The 18,013-nt window shown below is 49.0% G+C and overlaps 1 protein-coding gene across 1 annotated transcript in view; it reads right to left on the bottom strand.

The window, feature by feature from the left end:
* CACNA1I (calcium voltage-gated channel subunit alpha1 I) overlaps positions 1-18,013 on the bottom strand; it is a 145,318-nt gene that overhangs the window by 98,815 nt on the left and 28,490 nt on the right. Inside the window, exon 3 of the mRNA XM_031940123.1 lies at positions 10,981-11,078. Within this exon, the coding sequence (XP_031795983.1) occupies positions 10,981-11,078 (98 nt within the window). The remainder of the gene's footprint in view (positions 1-10,980; positions 11,079-18,013) is intronic.

Genomic DNA, 18,013 nt, shown 5'->3' on the forward strand with positions numbered 1-18,013 from the left:
GAAGAGAGAACCAAACTATATGAATGGGGGTGAGAAAGAAAGAGGAAGGAAGATGAATTGGGAGACAGATACAGAGAGACAAAGACAGAGAAGAAAATAGGGAGGGGAGAGAAAGAGAAAGGAAGGGAAGAATAGAGGGAAGGTAAGAAGAAGAAGGGAGAAGAGAGAGAGGGAGGAGAAAAGAAAGAAAGGAGAACAAGATCAGGAGGCAAAGAGAGGAGGAATTATGAAGAGACAGAGAGAGAGGGAGAGGGAAACAAAATAAGAGTGACACAAAGAGAAAGACACAGAGAGAGAAGCAGGGAGGGAGGGAGGGAAAGAGAGAGATGAGGAGAGAGGGAAAGAGGGAAGGAGGGAGAGAGGGAGGGAGGGAAGGAGAGAGATTATGGGAGACAGTCAGATAAGGAGACACAAAGAGAGGTGTGGAAGGAAAGGAAAGAGGAAGAGGAAAGCAAGAGTAGAAGGAAGGGGTGGGGAGAGAAGCAGAGAGAGCACACATGGAGGAGGCACAAAGTATGGTTCCATTGCCCTTCCTCCTCGCTGTGTGGTCTTGGACAAACAATTGATCACTTCTGAGCTCCTGTTACTCACTGAAGGGGCTAAAATCCCCAGCCCTAGTTCCTAATAGGACCCCAAACGCTATTACAGAATTGTGAAGGGGAGCCCACCTCCCCTGCCCCCCAGCCCTGCAGGGCCTCCTCTGCAGGGTTCCTGAGGGATGGTCAGCCAGCCTCTGAGTGATGGAGAGCTCAGTAGGTCCTCCAGAGGCAGCCCGTTCTATTGTTAGACAGCTCCAAGCTGCCTTCCTGTAACTCCCACCCACTGGTCCTGTTTCTGGAGACACACAGAGATCTATTTCCTCTTCCTCATGACAATCCTTCAGATTTCTGAAGACAGGGATGCTGTCCCCACAAAGACATCGGCTCTTTATTTAAAATAATATTCCACCCTCTGTCCCTCAAAGGAGAAGAACATCATCTCTACATTCTGTGCTGTCCCAGGTCCTGATCCTGGAGCAGCTTTCAGACCCTGGAGCTGATAGTGACAATAAAGGTCATCCAATCCAAACCCCTGCCCCCATTTTATATAATGGGGAACTGAGGCCCAGAAGAGTTCCTGATTCTCCCAAAGCCATCCAGATAATAGGTAACAGCCAGAATTTGAACCCAGGACCTCTGTATCCAAATGCTGAACCTCACTACCCACTTGGTCCTCAGTAGGATGAAATTCTTTGTTGATGGCTATGAAATGACCTTGAGACATACAGATTTATATAAATGCCCAGGTCTGAATCATCCAGAGTAGTGTGGAGCCACAGAGAAAAGTGGAACTCAGGACACTGACTTTGTCACCGTTTGGGAGAGTCACCTTTTGGGGTCTCATTTTCCTCTCTGCAGAATGGGAGAACTAAATTACATGACCTGTAACTTCCTTCCCAATTGTTGACTGATGATTTTATGATTGTAATCAGTAGCTCACTGGCCCCTCCATCTGCCTGGACCTCCGGACCACAGATCTGGGGTGTTCTGGAGTTCTTGCTGAAGTGCTATTCCCCCAGAGGGATTGAGTTGGAGAAGGCTGCGTCCCCTTAGGCTCATCTGGGACAGGACCCTTCCTCCTTGCTAACCCTCCCCCCCCCCACCGTTGCCTTGCATGTGCCACACCAGAAATGTCACATCTCCTATTTGCGCAGGCCAATTGACAACTGTTTTGCTCTTAGGGGGTGTTAAAGGCAAGTCCTCTGACTTCATGCATGACAACCCCCTCCACCCACACCCCCCCACCTACCCCCCCACACACCTTTCCCCCTACTGTAGTGCAGCTGTTCTTTCCCTGTCTCTGTCCTTGGTGCTGAACCAGATGTTGGCACCAGATGTGCTCCCTCAACGCTCCCCTTCCTCCTCTCCAGCACTGAACCTCTCCCAGAAAGATGAAGCCCCAGCTCCATAGGTTCCACTCCATTTCCACTCCGTTCCTCCCTTCCCCTTCCCCTCTCTTCCTTTTGGCTGCTGTCCCATTTAGGAAACCCTTCTGGGGGTGATTGAGTCACTCTCGCTCATTAGGAAGGGCAGCTGCACTAACAGGGAAGGCTTGGGAGTGGGGGGGTTGGTGGGAAGAGAACATCCAAAGGCACTGCAGGAAGAAATAGCAGCAGCCCCTCACCCATCCCTCCCCTGCTGCTTGTGCTCAGCCTCTGACTTCATCTTCTCTCTCACCCCTTCCCAAGCAGATTCTCAAAACCACAAATCCACATGGAAAGACTAGTGTAGACTTGCACAGGAACCCCATCCTTGACATCCCCAGCTGGTGGCTATCTAACCTCTGCTTGAACTCTTCCAGTGCCAGAGGTAAAATGGGCTTACCCCTAGAGGCAGCCCCTCGCACTCTGTGGTAGCTTGAATAGCTTCTTATTGGGTCTTTGTGCCTGAAATCTGCCCATCTGAAACTTCTACCCAGCGTTCCAAGTTCTGTCCTTGGGGGCAGAGGTGAATTCCTCCTCCACATGTCAGCCTTTTGATATCACTTTATCTCTTTGTAGGGCCCAAGATCTCAAGGATCTTCACCATCCTTGTTGCTCTGGGTCTTTACCTCCCCAAGGTTTGAACCAAGTAATCTATGATTCTAATCATCCTGTCTCAGGACACTTTTGAACTTGTAAATATCTTTCCTTAAATGTATCCCCCAGAAACCAAAGCCATCTTCCAGAGGGGGACTGACTAGGATAGGAGACAATGAAATAATTTTTGTTCTGTTCTGATCGAATGCCCTTCTGAAGTCAATAACTGGCCCTCGAGGGTACTATGGAGCCCACTGGCCTCAGGGAGCTGAGAAGAGGATAAAGAGGTATGAGCCTTGAAAGACCACCCAAGGCTCCCCATTGTCAGTGATCCTAAGCTCCTTCCTTAGATCTCTGATATAACAATATGAATTACAGATAAGGAAACTGAGACCTGGATGAGCTGAGTGATTTGCCTAAAGCCACACAGTCATTTGGTGGTGTTATTATTTGTCCTTTGTTCTTTCATAGGACCATTAAGTGGGGGGTGCCAATGACAGGCAAGTGACTTGGATTTAAGTGAGGGAGGTCTGTATCTCCATTTCCCCCTTCAGAGCCATCTGGATCTAATGGCCTAATAGAATTCAGGTCTTTTGCTTGGAAGTTTGATGCTCTCTTGGCCCTATACTGACATACAAAGATTGCCATGAAGAGGTAAGGGAGAAAAGGGAGCTTTGTGGATCTATTTAAGGGTCAGGGATGACTAGACAGTCATCCAAAGGTAGGATGTAGAAGGAAATTCTTCTCAGAACCCCTGAATTACCATCGCTGGTTGGAGCAAAAGGAACCCAAGGATCAGTCTTGATTCCCTTCTCTTGCAAGAATTATAATAGGGCAAGAATGCTGAGAAAGTAGTAAAATATAATGGAAAGTGGGCTGGAATCAATGCATAAAATCTGGACTCAAACACTCACTCTCACTCTCTCTCTCTCTCTCTCTCTCTCTCTCTCTCTCTCTCTCTCTCTTTCCTTCCCCCCCCCCCCACTAGATGAGTCGTCGCTTCTCTTTAGACACTAGCTCTTATGCCCAGAGAGGGAGAGGATTGGACCAGAGGATGGTTAAGTCCTGACATCCTGGGAGCCAGGGAGTAGAAGAATCTTAACAAACTGGTATAAATAAGCAAAATCCACAGAAAGTGTGAAGAACCAGCCACGTCAAACTGTGGAAGAGATTTCAAAGGCGTTGACGGGAAGAGATCCCAGAGCTCCAGCTGGCAACTCGATGTTTTCTCACACTGGGAGAGTTTGGGCTGCAGAGCGGGGGAGGAGGAGAAAGCCAGGTGAGCTCAGGAGGGATCACAGGGATGCAATCATGGCTTCATGGGTCTAAACAGCTGGTCAGAAGAGGGAGCAGGGAGGGGGGAACCCAGGAAGCTCTGCCCCCTCCTTCCTCTCTGCCAACTACTCCTTATCCCTTCCCTACTTAGACCTGCCAACCTATAAGGATTAGGGGGAGGCTGGGGCTCTGGAACCCCCAAACAGCTGCTTGGTTGGGACACTCCCAGTCTTGGAGATTTGGGGGTGGACAGGCTCTAGAGACACCCAGGAGACTATCGGGGGGCCTCAGGTGGAGCCATGACCACACTGAAATACTTCAGAAGATTTCCCCACTTGGAAATACCAAATGATATTCTCCTCCCAGCCCCCTGACCAACCACTCACTCATGAGTTAAGCCCCAAAAGACCTAACACACGCTGTTCCTGTGAATGCCATCCTTCCCTTCCCTCCTACTCTGACGAGTTCTGCCCATCTTTAAAGTCCAATGCCAGAGCCTTCCCCTTCCTCCTTGATTCTCTCCCAATACCACTTGGTGCCTTTCTGCTTTACATGGCTCTTGGTTTTGCATCGCTCTGAGGCACCGACCACATAATCCCATGTTATCTGTTGTATGTATCTTATTTCCCTACGAGACGGTGAGCTCCAGGAGGGCAAAAACTGTCTCATCTAAACTTTTCATTTTTTCCAGCAGCTGCTCTAGACACAGCCTAGATACACTAAGTGTTCTTTGTTGGTTTGTGGGAGCATAAATCAAGAGCTGGAAAGGACCATCTGGCCCAATCCTCTCAATCTGAGGGGCCAAAGAGCCTTGCTTGTCCAGGGGCACCTAGACAGTTAGTATCTGAGGGGAGATCTGAATACCAGGGCTATCTAGCTCTGACTCCTGGGCACCTCAGGTTTGGGCCCATCTACTGTTGCCTGGGAACTTCCAGGGCATCTGTGGCACTCGGCATCATGGGTCTGCTGCCAGTCTGGAAGCCTCTTCTATTGACTTGGGAGAGGGCAAGGAGAAGGAACTGTCACCATCTTGGAGAGGAGCTGTCCTTCAGCACCAGGCCAACCATCAGCATCAGGCAACCATGGATGGCCTAAGGCCCCAAAGGGGAAAGAGGGCAAGGCAGAAAACTCTTGAGGGGAACTCAAAGCACTGGGCTTGGAGCTGGGGAATCAGGGGGTTTGAATTCCACATCAGATACTAGCTGTGTGACTTTGGACAAACTGAGATTCTGGGTCTTGGTTTTTTAATCTAAAACAAAAACAGATCAGACAATTGAACTAGGGGGTCTTACTCCATCTAGAGACCTAAATTCTAATGTGGAAGCCCATCAGCATAACAGATCCCATTGGTTGAAAGCTTCAAGGGTTACCCCTTCCCTGGGGCATTGTGGGGAACCCTGGAGGTCATGGGTGTGGATCATGGCCCTCCTTCAAAATGCTTTGTAAATTATCAACTCTTGTTGTTATTATTCATTCGTGTCCTCTCTTAAAGCTCCAGAGAGGAGGGAAGAGGGGAAGGGGAAAGGAGAAAAGAAGGCAAGAGGAGAGGAAGAGGGGAAAAGGAGAGGAAGAAAAACTTTCTGGAGACTAACGGGGCCTACTGTCCCCAGGCCTGCCGGGACTCTGGTGAGGTTGGCCCAAATAAACAGCAGGAGGGGCAGAGTCTGCACTGCAGAAGTTCTTTAATGATCTGGTCTTTCTTCCAGAATGGGGACCGAGGCCTCGAATCATTGCTGTTTGTCACTGCTGGGGACCTTTGGGAACATCCAGTCCAAATACTTCATTTTACAGGAAGGAAATTAAGGCTCAGAGTGGAAAGTAATTGCCTAAAGTCACAGCAAGTTAGCAGCAGTGCCAGGATTAGAACCAAGTAATCAAGTCGGCAGAAGTCCTGGATTTGAATTCTGCCTTTGATGTTTGCTACCTATGTGTGCTGTGACCCTCACTCCCTGTGAGATACTCTGGACTTAAGTTTTCTTCTCTAAAAGTGAGGGGTCCACGCTAGATGGCCCAGAGGCCTTTTCCACCTCTAGATTGGATACTGACTCCTACCCCCAGGCTCCTACAGCCCTCCTGCCACACACTAGTTTCTGCAGCAGTACTTTAAGAGGAGAGAGCATGGGACGTGCAGGCTGATTAGAGTCTCCCTACTGTCCCTCCTTCTAGCTTCGGGACAGGAGGCTGCAGGTCCCCAGTGAGGGGAGCTGTGGATGGTCTCTACTGACCTAAAAGAAAAAGCTATTCCAAGAAGTTCTAATTTGATGAATCTAAGCAAAGAGCTGTCCAACTTTCTAGACCCCGGGCTCATCAAGGACAAACTTAGTATGATGAAAGATGGTGTGATACAGTGGAGAGAGCTCTGGATGGGGAGTCAGAGGACTGGGTTCAAATCTAAACTTTACCACTTATTAGCAGCAAGTGACTTTTCCTTATGATCTCAGTTTCTTCATATGAAAAACGAGGGCTCAGATCAGCTATAGATCTTTATCTCTCCAACTCCAGAACCTGGTACACAGGAGGTGCTTAATCAATGCAAGTCAGCTATAATTTTTTATATCTCTAGAACCAATGTTTAAGAGAACCTGGCACACAGAAGGTGCTTAATCAATGCAGGCCAGCTATAAATCTTTGTATCTCCAACCCTAGTGCTTAACACAGAATCTGGCTCACAGAAGGTGCTTAATCAATGCAGGTCAGCTATAAATCTTAGTATTTCTAACACCAGTGTCTAACATAGAACCTGGCACACAGGAGGTGTTTAATCAATGCATGCCAGCTATAAATCTTTGTATCTTCAATCCAATGCTTAACATAAAACCTAGCACACAGGAGGTGCTTAATCAATGCAAGTCACCTATAAATCTTTGTATCTCCAACATCAATATTTAACATAGAACCTAGCACACAGGAAGTGCTTAATCAATGCAGGCCAGCTATAAATCTTTGTATCTCCAATCCTAGTGCTTAACACAGAATCTGGCACACAGAAGGTGCTTAATCAATGCAGGTCAGCTATAAATCTTAGTATCTCTAACACCAGTGTCTAACATAGAACCTGGCACACAGGAGGTGTTTAATCAATGCATGCCAGCTATAAATTTTTATATCTCTAGAACCAATGTTTAAGAGAACCTGGCACACAGAAGGTGCTTAATCAATGCAGGCCAGCTATAAATCTTTGTATCTCCAATCCTAGTGCTTAACACAGAATCTGGCACACAGAAGGTGCTTAATCAATGCAAGTCAGCTATAAATTTTTATATCTCTAGAACCAATGTTTAAGAGAACCTGGCACACAGAAGGTGCTTAATCAATGCAGGCCAGCTATAAATCTTTGTATCTCCAATCCTAGTGCTTAACACAGAATCTGGCTCACAGAAGGCGCTTAATCAATGCAGGTCAGCTATAAATCTTAGTATCTCTAACACCAGTGTCTAACATAGAACCTGGCACACAGGAGGTGTTTAATCAATGCATGCCAGCTATAAATCTTTGTATCTTCAATCCAATGCTTAACACAAAACCTAGCACACAGGAGGTGCTTAATGCAAGTCACCTATAAATCTTTGTATCTCCAACCCAATGCTTAACATAGAACCTAGCATACATGAGGTGCTTAATCAATGCAGGTTAGCTATAAATATTTGTATCTCCAACCCCAATGTTTGCTACAGAAGCTGTTACACAGTAGGTACCTAATTAATGCTTGTTGATTGGTTTCTATGATGAATTTCTAAGAGGAAGAACCAAGTAGGGAAGGAGGGTCTCTCTCGACTGAAGGTTATCCTTTCCAAGAGGACACTCCGATTCTGGAAATTAGCTCACTGCCTGGTAAATACTACTTTGAAGAACCATTCCTAATAGTCTACTTTTCAGTGTATATTTAGCTTTTTAATAGTGTCCTTTCTTCAAGGGTCAAACAGTAATACCGAGATGTTTGCTTCCTTTTCCCCACTGATTTCTGGGACTGACTCTGATGTAGAATAGTAAACCGTGGGCAGAAATCGGCTGTGTGCCCATAGTGTGGGTAGGAACATGGGGAGGACAGAGGGTCCCACCAGGGGGGTGTTGGCAGAGCTGGCTGTCCCCCCACCCGGGACGCCAGAAGAGACCCTCGTTCGGGCATGAGACCGGGCCGGGAAGGGTCCTCCAGGCTTTGGACGAAGGGAGCTCTGGCTCTCCAGGGCCACCGTATGTTTTAAGTCAGTTCCATTTATCCGGCAATTACCAACCGCATCCATCTGGGTCAGTCTTGTAGCGAGTGGACACACAGCACCTCTGGGAAGCAGGAGCCCCAGAGGAAAAGCACAGGATCAAAGCAAACAGACAGGTTGGGGGTCCCAAGGCCCAGGCCCTGCTTCTGGCTTTGATATTCACAAGCATGAGCAGTGTGGGTAGTTTGATCTGCAGAAGCAATGACACAGCACCTGGGTTCAAATCCTCCCCCCCCCCCATCACTGATCCCAGCAAATCATTTCATCTGCTTCTCTTTCAAGTGAGGAGGGTGGGCTGACTGACCCTCGAGTTCCCTTCTACAAGGGCATTCTGGGAACTGATCCAAGAACTAACAGCACCGAGGAAACGCTACTTCCCAGGGCCTGTGAAATGATCTGGACCTGCTGAAATGGATGTTCTCGTTCAAACGTATCCTGGCTCTTAGAAAGCACTCTCCTCCCTGAGCCTCAGTTTTCTTACCTGTGAAATGGGGATAATCATACAAGCATGACCTTCCTCACAAGGCCAGGGTAAGGAAAACACAACATGCTGCTGAAGGGGGAGTTGTTCTATCAAGATTTCCCTTGATCCTCCAAAATTCTACCTTGGAAGCCAAGAGGGTGAGGAGAGCCTGGGGAGGGGGACAGAGCACATCACACGCAGGGGGTAGTTTGGACCCAGAAAACCTGAGCTCAGGCCTTTTATCACATATTTGCTCTGGGAGGTTGGGCAAATCACTTGCCCTCCCTAGGCCTCAGTTTCCCTATTTTAAAATGAGAAGTTTGGACTTTATGATTTGGAGATCCCTCCCTGCTTTTCTCAGGTCCTTCCCCCCTGTTCTGAGGATCTTCCCACTTCTGACCTCCCCTGTTCTAAGCCCCTCCCAGCCCTGACATCCCCTGTTCTAGGCCCCCCCCCGAGCCCTGACATTCTATAGCCTAATATTTTATGTCCTCATGTCCCTCCAGGCCTGGACAGCCTTTGATCCTATGAAACAGGAGAGTGAGAGGCCCTTTTCTGGTGGTCCCTGATGAGCCCCCCCTCCCTGCCTAGTTGCCCTCTGGGCTCCCTCAGGGCATTTGGAATGGGAACCATTCCAGGGACAAGGAGCTGAGGAAGAGCAGGCTGGGGAAGAGAGATGGATCATTCTGCCTCCGGCCTCTTGCAACAAATGTCCTAGTTTCTTATTAAAGAACCCCCAAGTGCCTTTCATACTTAAAGGCTGGATTAGCAGCCAGAGGGATTACTGGCAGCCTCAAGGTCCAGGATCCTAGAGCTGAGAAGGACCAGGACAGTCATCAAGTCAGATGCCGTCATCGACAGACTGAGGAAATCGAGGCCAAGGAAAGGAAAGTGTCCTGCCCAAAGTCACACAGCCAGAACTCGAGGACTAGGGAAAACAGAACTCTTACTGGTTTTGATCTGAAGATCTGGGTTCGAATCCTGTCTCTGACACAGGCTGTGTGACCCTGGATGGGTCACTTGCTCTCACAGGCTGCCTCAGTTTCCTCCTCTGCCAGTGGCTTGGGAATCTCATTCTCATCTCTGCAGGGACTGAGGGAGAATGCAACCTGGGAGAGGGACGTGGCCATGGGGGTTCCCTGGGAACAACAGCTGGGGCAGTTACACCCTCAGCCGGGCCAGCACCGTGATCATGTGGAAGGAGGATGCTGCCGTAGTCCCTGCTCACCCCACGCTCACAGCAGCTCCGCCCGGGCTCCTCTGACTGAAGCACCGGCTTCCAGGTGCACAAGCATCCCCAGCTCCCGGCCAGGGGCAAGCTCCCACAGGGCACCGCCAGCCCCGATGGGAAGGACGCATCCTTGAGAAGCAGCACAGGGAGCTCCTGCTTCACGCGGCATCAGGAGTCTCAGGGTCTGACGGATCCGATTCTCTGACCCACCCAAGTCTCTGACCCTGTGACAAGGGAGCCTCCCATTGCAGCCCTCTGCCTTGTTTGACGGCTGAGGAAACCGAGGCTCAAGCAGGGGACTCACTCAGTCACAGCCAGCATGCAGGGATTGAACACAAGAGTTTGGACTCCAAAGTCAGCGTTTTTCCTCTGACCCACAGCCCATCTGGCCTCTCCCTGGGAATAAAGCCTCCTTCCTAAAACCGCTGCCCTCTGCAGTACGGGTCATCTCCCAGCATCCCTCGGGCACTTTTCTTCATTCGTTGCCCTGAAGGTGCAGGAGCTTCCTAATGCAGGTTCTCCTGATCCCTGGTTCCCTTTCACAAACTGTTCTCCTCCACAAGCTTCATCCTGAGCCTGGTTCGGGTTTCCCCACCCCCAACTCTGACCTTCTCTCAGGAAAGCTCTTCATAGCCCTATACAGTAAGGGAAGGACAGGAGGAAAGGGGAGGAAATGATCTCCAAGTGTTCCCTGTCCCTGAGAACTGATGTTCTCCCCAACCAAGCCCTGACCCTCCCCCCCCCCACTCATGACTTCCATGAACGCCACCTCTGAAGGAGGAAGGGGCGGGATGGGGGAGTCTCGCATGAAGCCTGGGATGTCCTCTCCCCACAGTCCAGGCCCCCCCTTCAGAGCCAGATTGCAGCCCCTTTTCTCCCTCTGCCAGAGATCGGTTTCCTTTTCTGTAAAACTGGAGGATAGAAATCTCTCCCGACTATGATGCACTTCACATTATCCCTCCCACACAGGGGGGGCTCTTAAAAAGGCTGTTTCTTCTGAAGTCTTTGGGGTTCGGCTATTTAATGGCCATTAATCTCCAGCGAGCATCCATCCCTAGTAACCTGAGCAAGCCAGCCCAGTGCCAGGGCCAAGAGCAGTATGTGGGCCGTAAGCCCCCTATCTCTCCCTGGCACAGAAGCTAAGTCTGGTCTCCCTCCTGTGGGAAGCTCTAATTCCTCCACATCGTTCCTTCCCGGAGCCGAGTCAGGAAAAGTGAGAGTCGGGCAGGGGGTGACTTACTGGGCACGCGATTGATGGCTTTGAGGGGCCTCAGGACTCGGACTGTGCGGATGGCTGACAGGTTGATGTTCTGAAGGTCCAGAGAATATTCCACCATCCTGCAGGGAGAGAGAGAGGGAGAGTGAGGGCAGAGAGCAAGGGTTCGACCAGTGGAAAAAGGCCTCAGATATCGCCCAGACCAGACCAGCCACAATCGTGATAAAGATAAATCGAGAGGAGGAAGCGGCTGCCCCAAAGTCACCCAAATGGTTAGATCTCAGCCAGGACCGAAATCCAGGTCTCCTAATTCTGCCATTCCATCATCATGGCGAACACTCGTATTATGCTTTAAGGTTTGCAGATTGCTTCACAAGGATTATTTATTCCATCCTCACAACAATCTTAGAAGGTAGGAGTTCTTATCATTCCCATTATATAGATGAAGAAACTGAGGCAGGTGGCAAATAAATGACCCATCCCAGGATCACAGCAATTTGTTTAAGGCTAGTTTTGAATTCAGGTTTTCCTGATTCCAGATCCAGTTATGCTTAGCTGCCCACTATGATGTGCTTCACAGAAGGGGAGGAAGACCTCACTCATCATTAACATGACTCATTATGGAGGCAGGATTTTATAGGGGTCAGAAAGCTGACCTCCCAGTCAGTAAGACCTAGTCCAAATTTTAATACATGGCAGATATGTAACTGAACCTCTCAGGGTCACTAACTCTCTACAATTATAAATGACAGAGAGTTACGAACTTGCACTGGTAGAAGGCATTTCCACACAAGGAGTTCCTTATAGTGATGAAATCCAGGTCTCACCTATCCATCCCCCAAAGCAGGAGCGGAAGGCAGCGGAAGGAATACAAAAGTTACAACCTAAAGCCTGTCTTCCAGAACCTTACAATCTAATGGGGGGGGGCGGCTAGGGGAAGGTGAAAGATGGCGTCAGGGACACCAGGTAAACACGAGGGGATTGCCGATGCCCTGGAGAGAGCAGGTGTTCTGGACAACGCTCTGCATCGCAGAGAGAAGGCATCAAAGTCCCTTGGGAGAGAGTTTCAGCATCTAGGAGTTCTCTCTGCTGCCCAAATTGTGGGTCCAGTCCCTAATACGACCCCTAAAAACATTGCAAGAAATCAGTACTGAAGAGCTGAAAGGGACCTTTCTTAGAGAAGCCGCATTTTAAAGATGAGACTTGTCCAAAGTCCGGTAGGTGGGTTGGGCCCAAGTTCCTGTGACCCTCAGCTCTCACGTCCACCACGATCGTGGCCTGACGTCCTCTGCCACCTCGGTCCACAGACGACCCCAAGTAAGTTTGGTATCCATCCATTACCAAACAATTTGGTCTCTGGAAGACCCGCACAGTAACCCGGGAAACTCGGGGAGGACTCTGAAAGGGGGTGCCTTTGCCTCTGGGAAAAACTAGAGCTAGCTGCTTGTCTAGAAGCATCCTCCTGGTCCCTGCTGCCACCAAGACTGATGGGCATCCAGACATTCAGCAAGGAAAGAACCGAGCAGGCTCTGCCCGTGCCCTCTTCTCATTGTGGTGCCAGGCTCTGATGCAGTGGCTCAATCTCATTTAAGACATGCCCAAGTCGGGATCGGTCTATTGTCTGATGAGCATCATGCCCTAGGGGACTTGACTGAAGGCCTAAATCAAGCCTGCCCCAGCTGTTGACCCCCAACAAGCAGAGCCAACTCAGTTTCCATGCTCACACTCAATTATCTGCCCTGGTAGGGAGGAGAAGAGGCTGTGGTTGAATGACGGAGAGTCTGGAGCCTGCGTGTGCCCACACAGTCAGACTCCCACCTTTAGCATCCCCCTGCCCAACTTTAGCCCCTTCCAGCTGCAGAGCCTGGTGTTGGCTGGATCGAAACACCCCCTAACGATCATCACAAAAGGTATGCTGGAGGAGCAGAGAAAGGCTCTCGTCTGAGGTGACACATCCTGTTGTTGTCAGATGCTAGATAGATACTACACTCCTCGGACCTCAGTTTCCTCGTTTGTAAATTGCTTTAAATTCAATATTGATTAAGCAATCTTGATTTTAAAATTTTTTAATTTTAAATTTAATTTCTGGGATGTCTACAAACTTTCTCTCACTTGAGCCCGACACTAATCTTGCTGTCTGGAAGGAGCTGAGGGTAAGCCAATGGGAGGAAAAGGTGAGCAGCTCTGTGCTTTCAAAACCGTCTCCAATGCAGGGCAGAAGCTCCTCAGCTGTGCCTCTGTGGGCTTCTCCTTACCACGGGGTGGTGGTCAAGGCAGGGAGAATTGTTCCCATTCTAGGGAGGAGGAAACTGAGGCTCAGAGAGAAGGAGCCTCCCTAGGGGCAGAAGAGAGACTAAAAGCCAGATCTCCTGACTGCCAATTCTAGGGAGTGTTTCCACAAGTCCTCCTGTCAGATAAAGGCCGCTGGTGACTTAATAACTGGCTTTTCAAGGCCCTCAGATTAACCATCATAGAGACATTGATCTTGGATTTGGAGCTGGTAGGGACCTGGGAGGCCATTTAGTCAGAAGATCAAAGAAGAATGGCTGCCTTGCTGATCAGAGCGTAGGCTTTGTGCTAGAAGAGACCCTGCTCATCGGGTAATCCAGGCACCCCATTTCACAGGTATAGAAATGGGCAGGAGGGAGGCAGACTGCCCAAGGCTGCGAAGGGACAACTGAGGGTAGAAATCTGGGCCAAGGGGGGAAAGGGATGACGGAGGAAATCGATTAGCAGCCTTCATGTAGCAATCTGTGGCTGAGAGACCTAGCTTGGAAATGGGGCTGGAAAGTGAAAAATGGAAATGGGATTTCTCTCTTATTTCTTTGAATAACCTTGAGAGCAGAAATAGTCCTGATCACAGTTTTAATAGATTTATAATAATAATAAAGGCAGAGTAACTGATGAAGCTGATTTTTCTGTGAACAGCTATGAGTGGGCCCACATGACAGAGAATCCTAGATTTTTGAGCTAGAAGGGGTCGTTGAGTCCAGTGACCTCATTTTACAGATTGGGAAATCGAGGCTGAGGAACATTAAATGCCTTTTCCAAGATCACATAGATCTGAACCCAAATCCTCCCACCTCCAAGCCCAGCTTCCCCTAGCTAGGCCCCATTGGTGACAATGAGGTAGAAAGTGCCTATTTTCTTACACTCTTCCTAGACAGGGAAGTCTCCCCAAAAAGAGCTTGTCTTCTCACAATGAACGATACAATCAGATCAGCTGAATTTGAGGTTTTGTCTCTCTTCCTTAACATCTTAGATGTTACTAGCACCGTAGCCTAGGGAGGAAGCGATCATGAAGGGGGAAACAGGGACTGGTGTGATATACACCCTCATTGGGGAGCACTGAAGGTCAAGATTTCAGAGAAAAACTAGGCCCCAGCCTAACAGAGTAAAGTTATACAAGAGGGATGGAAGGTCACAAGAACAAAATGCTGATCATACAAAAGATGTAATTCTGATAGGAGAGAAAATGGGGGTGGGGAAGAGGAGCACCCACCTAGAGGTCTTTAATCAGCTTAATTTTTTTTCAAAAGGGGAAAATCTCTGTCTCTAGTCACCAATCTTCTCTATGCATCTCCTCCCCTATAGAATGTAAATTCGTTAAGGTCAGGGATGGATGGCTAGTGTCCTTATACCCACAATGCCCAGCACACTTCCTGTATGTAATAAAGACTTTTTCATTCATTCAAAGTCTCCTTTAAATCCTGAGCATCATATTTTAAATGTGAATGTGGTGACCCAAAGGAGAAGGAAGCAAAGAGATCTAAGATTAACCAGTGATGTGACCTGGTACAAGATATTACACTCCCAGAGCCTCAGTTTCCTCATTTGTAAATTCCTTTTAATCAAGTGTTGGTAAAGCAAGCTTGAGGTACCAGGCACTATGAGTTGGGGAATAAAAACAATTTAAATGGTGGTCTTTGCCCCAAGAAGGGGGAGGCAGAGAAGATAATAGGTATCTAAGGTACCAAATAGGACATGTGATCCCAGGAAGTAGTTTCAAGGGCTGAGAATGGGGGAGTTGGGAAAGTCCTCCTATAGGAGGCAATAAATGAGCCAGACTTAGAAGGAAGCGGGACAATCTCTGAGGTACAGAAGAATATTCCATCGTTAGGGACAAGGGTTTATACAAACAAAGACACATAAGTAGGATTGTACGATGTGATGATCTCTATCCCAATCTATGAGAGTCCAAACTTCCATGATTTCCCATGATCCTCCAGAATCCATCCAACCTTGAAATTTTCCTCTGGTTCTCTCTGATACCATCGTGGTACCATAAATGTCTACTGGGTTAGTGAGGTGAGAGGTTGTCACCATTTGTAGCTTCACACCTTTGTCCGGTTGTTTCCCAGGCACGCCGGGCCCCGGTGATGTCTGTCAGGTGGCCAGTCTTCTTACACTCTCACACCTACTTTTATACACCCATGGCCTCCTCCAGTCTTATATTGTTCCTTTTAACTGCAGAGATCGTGAGGTGCCAGGACCCCAATCATGGGGTATCACTAGGAGAAAGCCAGGGTTTTGGCCTCTGTGGCAGTTCCGGGTGTTTTCCCCAGTGTCATTTCTTCCAATTTGCAGAATCCCAGAATTTCGAGCAGAGGAACCCGGGAAATCAACAGAAGTGACCCCTTCTTTTTCACAAATAAGGGGCAAAGAGGTGGTGAAGGAGAGAAAGCACCGGCCCTGAAGGCAGGAGGACCTGAGTTCAAATCCAGTCTCACATACTTATCTTTGTAACTCTGGGCAAGTCATTTAATCCTTGTTGCCTGGGGGAAAACAGATAAGGAAACTGAGGACCAGAGGAGGGGAATGATACTTGTCCAATGTTGTTCAGCTGGTAAGTGGCAGAACAGGAATTTGAATCCGGATTAAAACTCTGCAAATAATTGAATGCCCTTTCCATCACCCTCTTTAGCATAGAACGACAGTCAAGAAACATTAAATGCTATATTTGTACAGTTCTGGACATTGTTTTAAGTGCTGAAGACTCCAAGGAAGGTAAAAATAATCCCTGCCCTCAGGGAACTTACAATCTTATAGGGAAACAATATGTAAAATAACTCTGTACATCCAAAAACTAGAGGCTAATGAAAGGATGGGGAGGTGGATGATTTAGAGCTGGAAGGAATCTCCCCTCTGGATCAATTGCCCCCATTTTACAGAGGAGGAAACTGAGCTAAGTGACTTGACCAAATCACACAAATGGATAAGATTATAGCTTTAGATTTGAATCCAGGTCTACCAAATGAATCCAAATCATCCGATCCAGTCCCCTAATTTTGCAGGGTGGAAAATGAGGCCTGGAGAAATAAAATGATTTGTTCGACTCAATTCTGAGAATGTTCCTCTGAGTTCTAAGTAAATTCTAATTCTCATCTCCCCAAGGTTCTTCTAAGCCACAGAGGGGCTTCCTGTGCCCCCATCCTGCCCTCGCCAGCTCACAGAGGGGCCTCCTCTGCCTCCACCCTGCCAGCCCACCGGCCTTCTTCCCCTCCCCCAGCTCCACAGGGGCCTATCTCTACCTGCCACATAGGAGTTAGTGGGAAATGATAGATTTCCCAACACACGGGAGGAAACCTGTCCAACTGTTGGGAGCACTCCCCCCCTCCTCCCACGTCTCCGGTGCTCATGTGTAAGAGTAATTGAGTGAAATAATTCTTTTCCTGAAATGCGGCCGCCTTGATGTATCCCCCAGAGCTGTCACCGCCACACAAGCACACACCGAATGGAAGGAGAGTTTGGGGGGAGCTGGAGAAGAGGGGTGGGGGGAAGGAGGCAGGCAAGTGGAGTCTGATGCTGTGCGGGGATTTCAGGCGGGGATCAGAATATTCATTTTCATATATATGAAAAAAGCTAAACACCAGAGGCATCTGGGAAGCGGAGGGTGATGGCAACAGTGATGTGGAGGAGGGGCAGGAGGCTGCAGCTGCTGACAGGAGGGAGGTACCCGCTGGCTGACAGACAGACGGACAGGGGGCCAGTCAGGCAGAGGGACAGGAGGACAGGCTGACTGATGGACAGGTAGACAGAGAGATAAACTTCCAGACAGATAGAAGGACTGACGGACAAGCTGACAGACAGACAAGCAGAAAGTTGGACAGATGGATAACGGACAGGCAGACAGACAGATAAACTTCTGGACAGATCGAAAGACTGATGGACAAGCTGACAGACAAGCGGACAGAAAGTTGCACAGACGGACGAGCGGACAGTCAGGCAGGCAGATAAACTGACGGACAGATGGACAGGCCGACAGATAAGAAACAAGACACACAGTTCTCACTCTCGGGGTTGGCAAGAACAGCCGAACACAGAATATTACACGTCTAATAGACCTCAGAAGGTAGAATACCCAAGGGCCTTAGGATACATTATTGCCACCGGTACAAACCTCAGAATACAATGTTAGCACCGGAGAGGGCTTAAAACTTACAGTATTTCTACTGAAAACAAAGGATCAAGGGAGATCTCAAACCTGGGATCTATAAATTTGTTTGTGAATACCTGGACCCCCATATTTCATTAGATTTGATACCATTTTAAATACTGTCCATCGGCTTCGGCAGCCTCCAAAGGAGACCTAAAAGGCTGAGACCCACCACGCAAGGTCAACCGCTTCATTTTACAGCTAGAGAAACTGAGACCCAGAGACCCAGGAACCTCGCACGAGTTGGGCTGCTCAGGCCAAGGGGGCGGGAGGCAGTTCTGGGGAGACGGGGAAGCCGGGCCCCCTTCCCCACCCTTTCTCCTCCATCCCTCGTTCCCATCCCAAGCACATCTGCAGATTTGTCCTTCTCTGCCGATTCTCTGGCTTTCTCACCCACACACAGCTCTCAGGCGCTGAGTCTCCCGGACACACATGCACTCACACACCCACGCACCCAGCACAGACACAGGGCCTGTCTCTCCTCCTCCTCCTGTCTCACCCCGACTCTTATCAGCCTTTCCACAAACACAGGGGCAGCAGCTTCTCGGGGGGGTGTTGGGAGGCTAGAGGTTGTTGGGGTGGGGGTAGTGGGGAGGAAAGGGCGATGGGAGGAGAGAGGGA

The sequence above is a fragment of the Sarcophilus harrisii genome, chromosome 5 (genome assembly GCF_902635505.1).
Source record: "Sarcophilus harrisii chromosome 5, mSarHar1.11, whole genome shotgun sequence".
NCBI classification, from domain to species: Eukaryota; Metazoa; Chordata; class Mammalia; order Dasyuromorphia; family Dasyuridae; genus Sarcophilus; species Sarcophilus harrisii.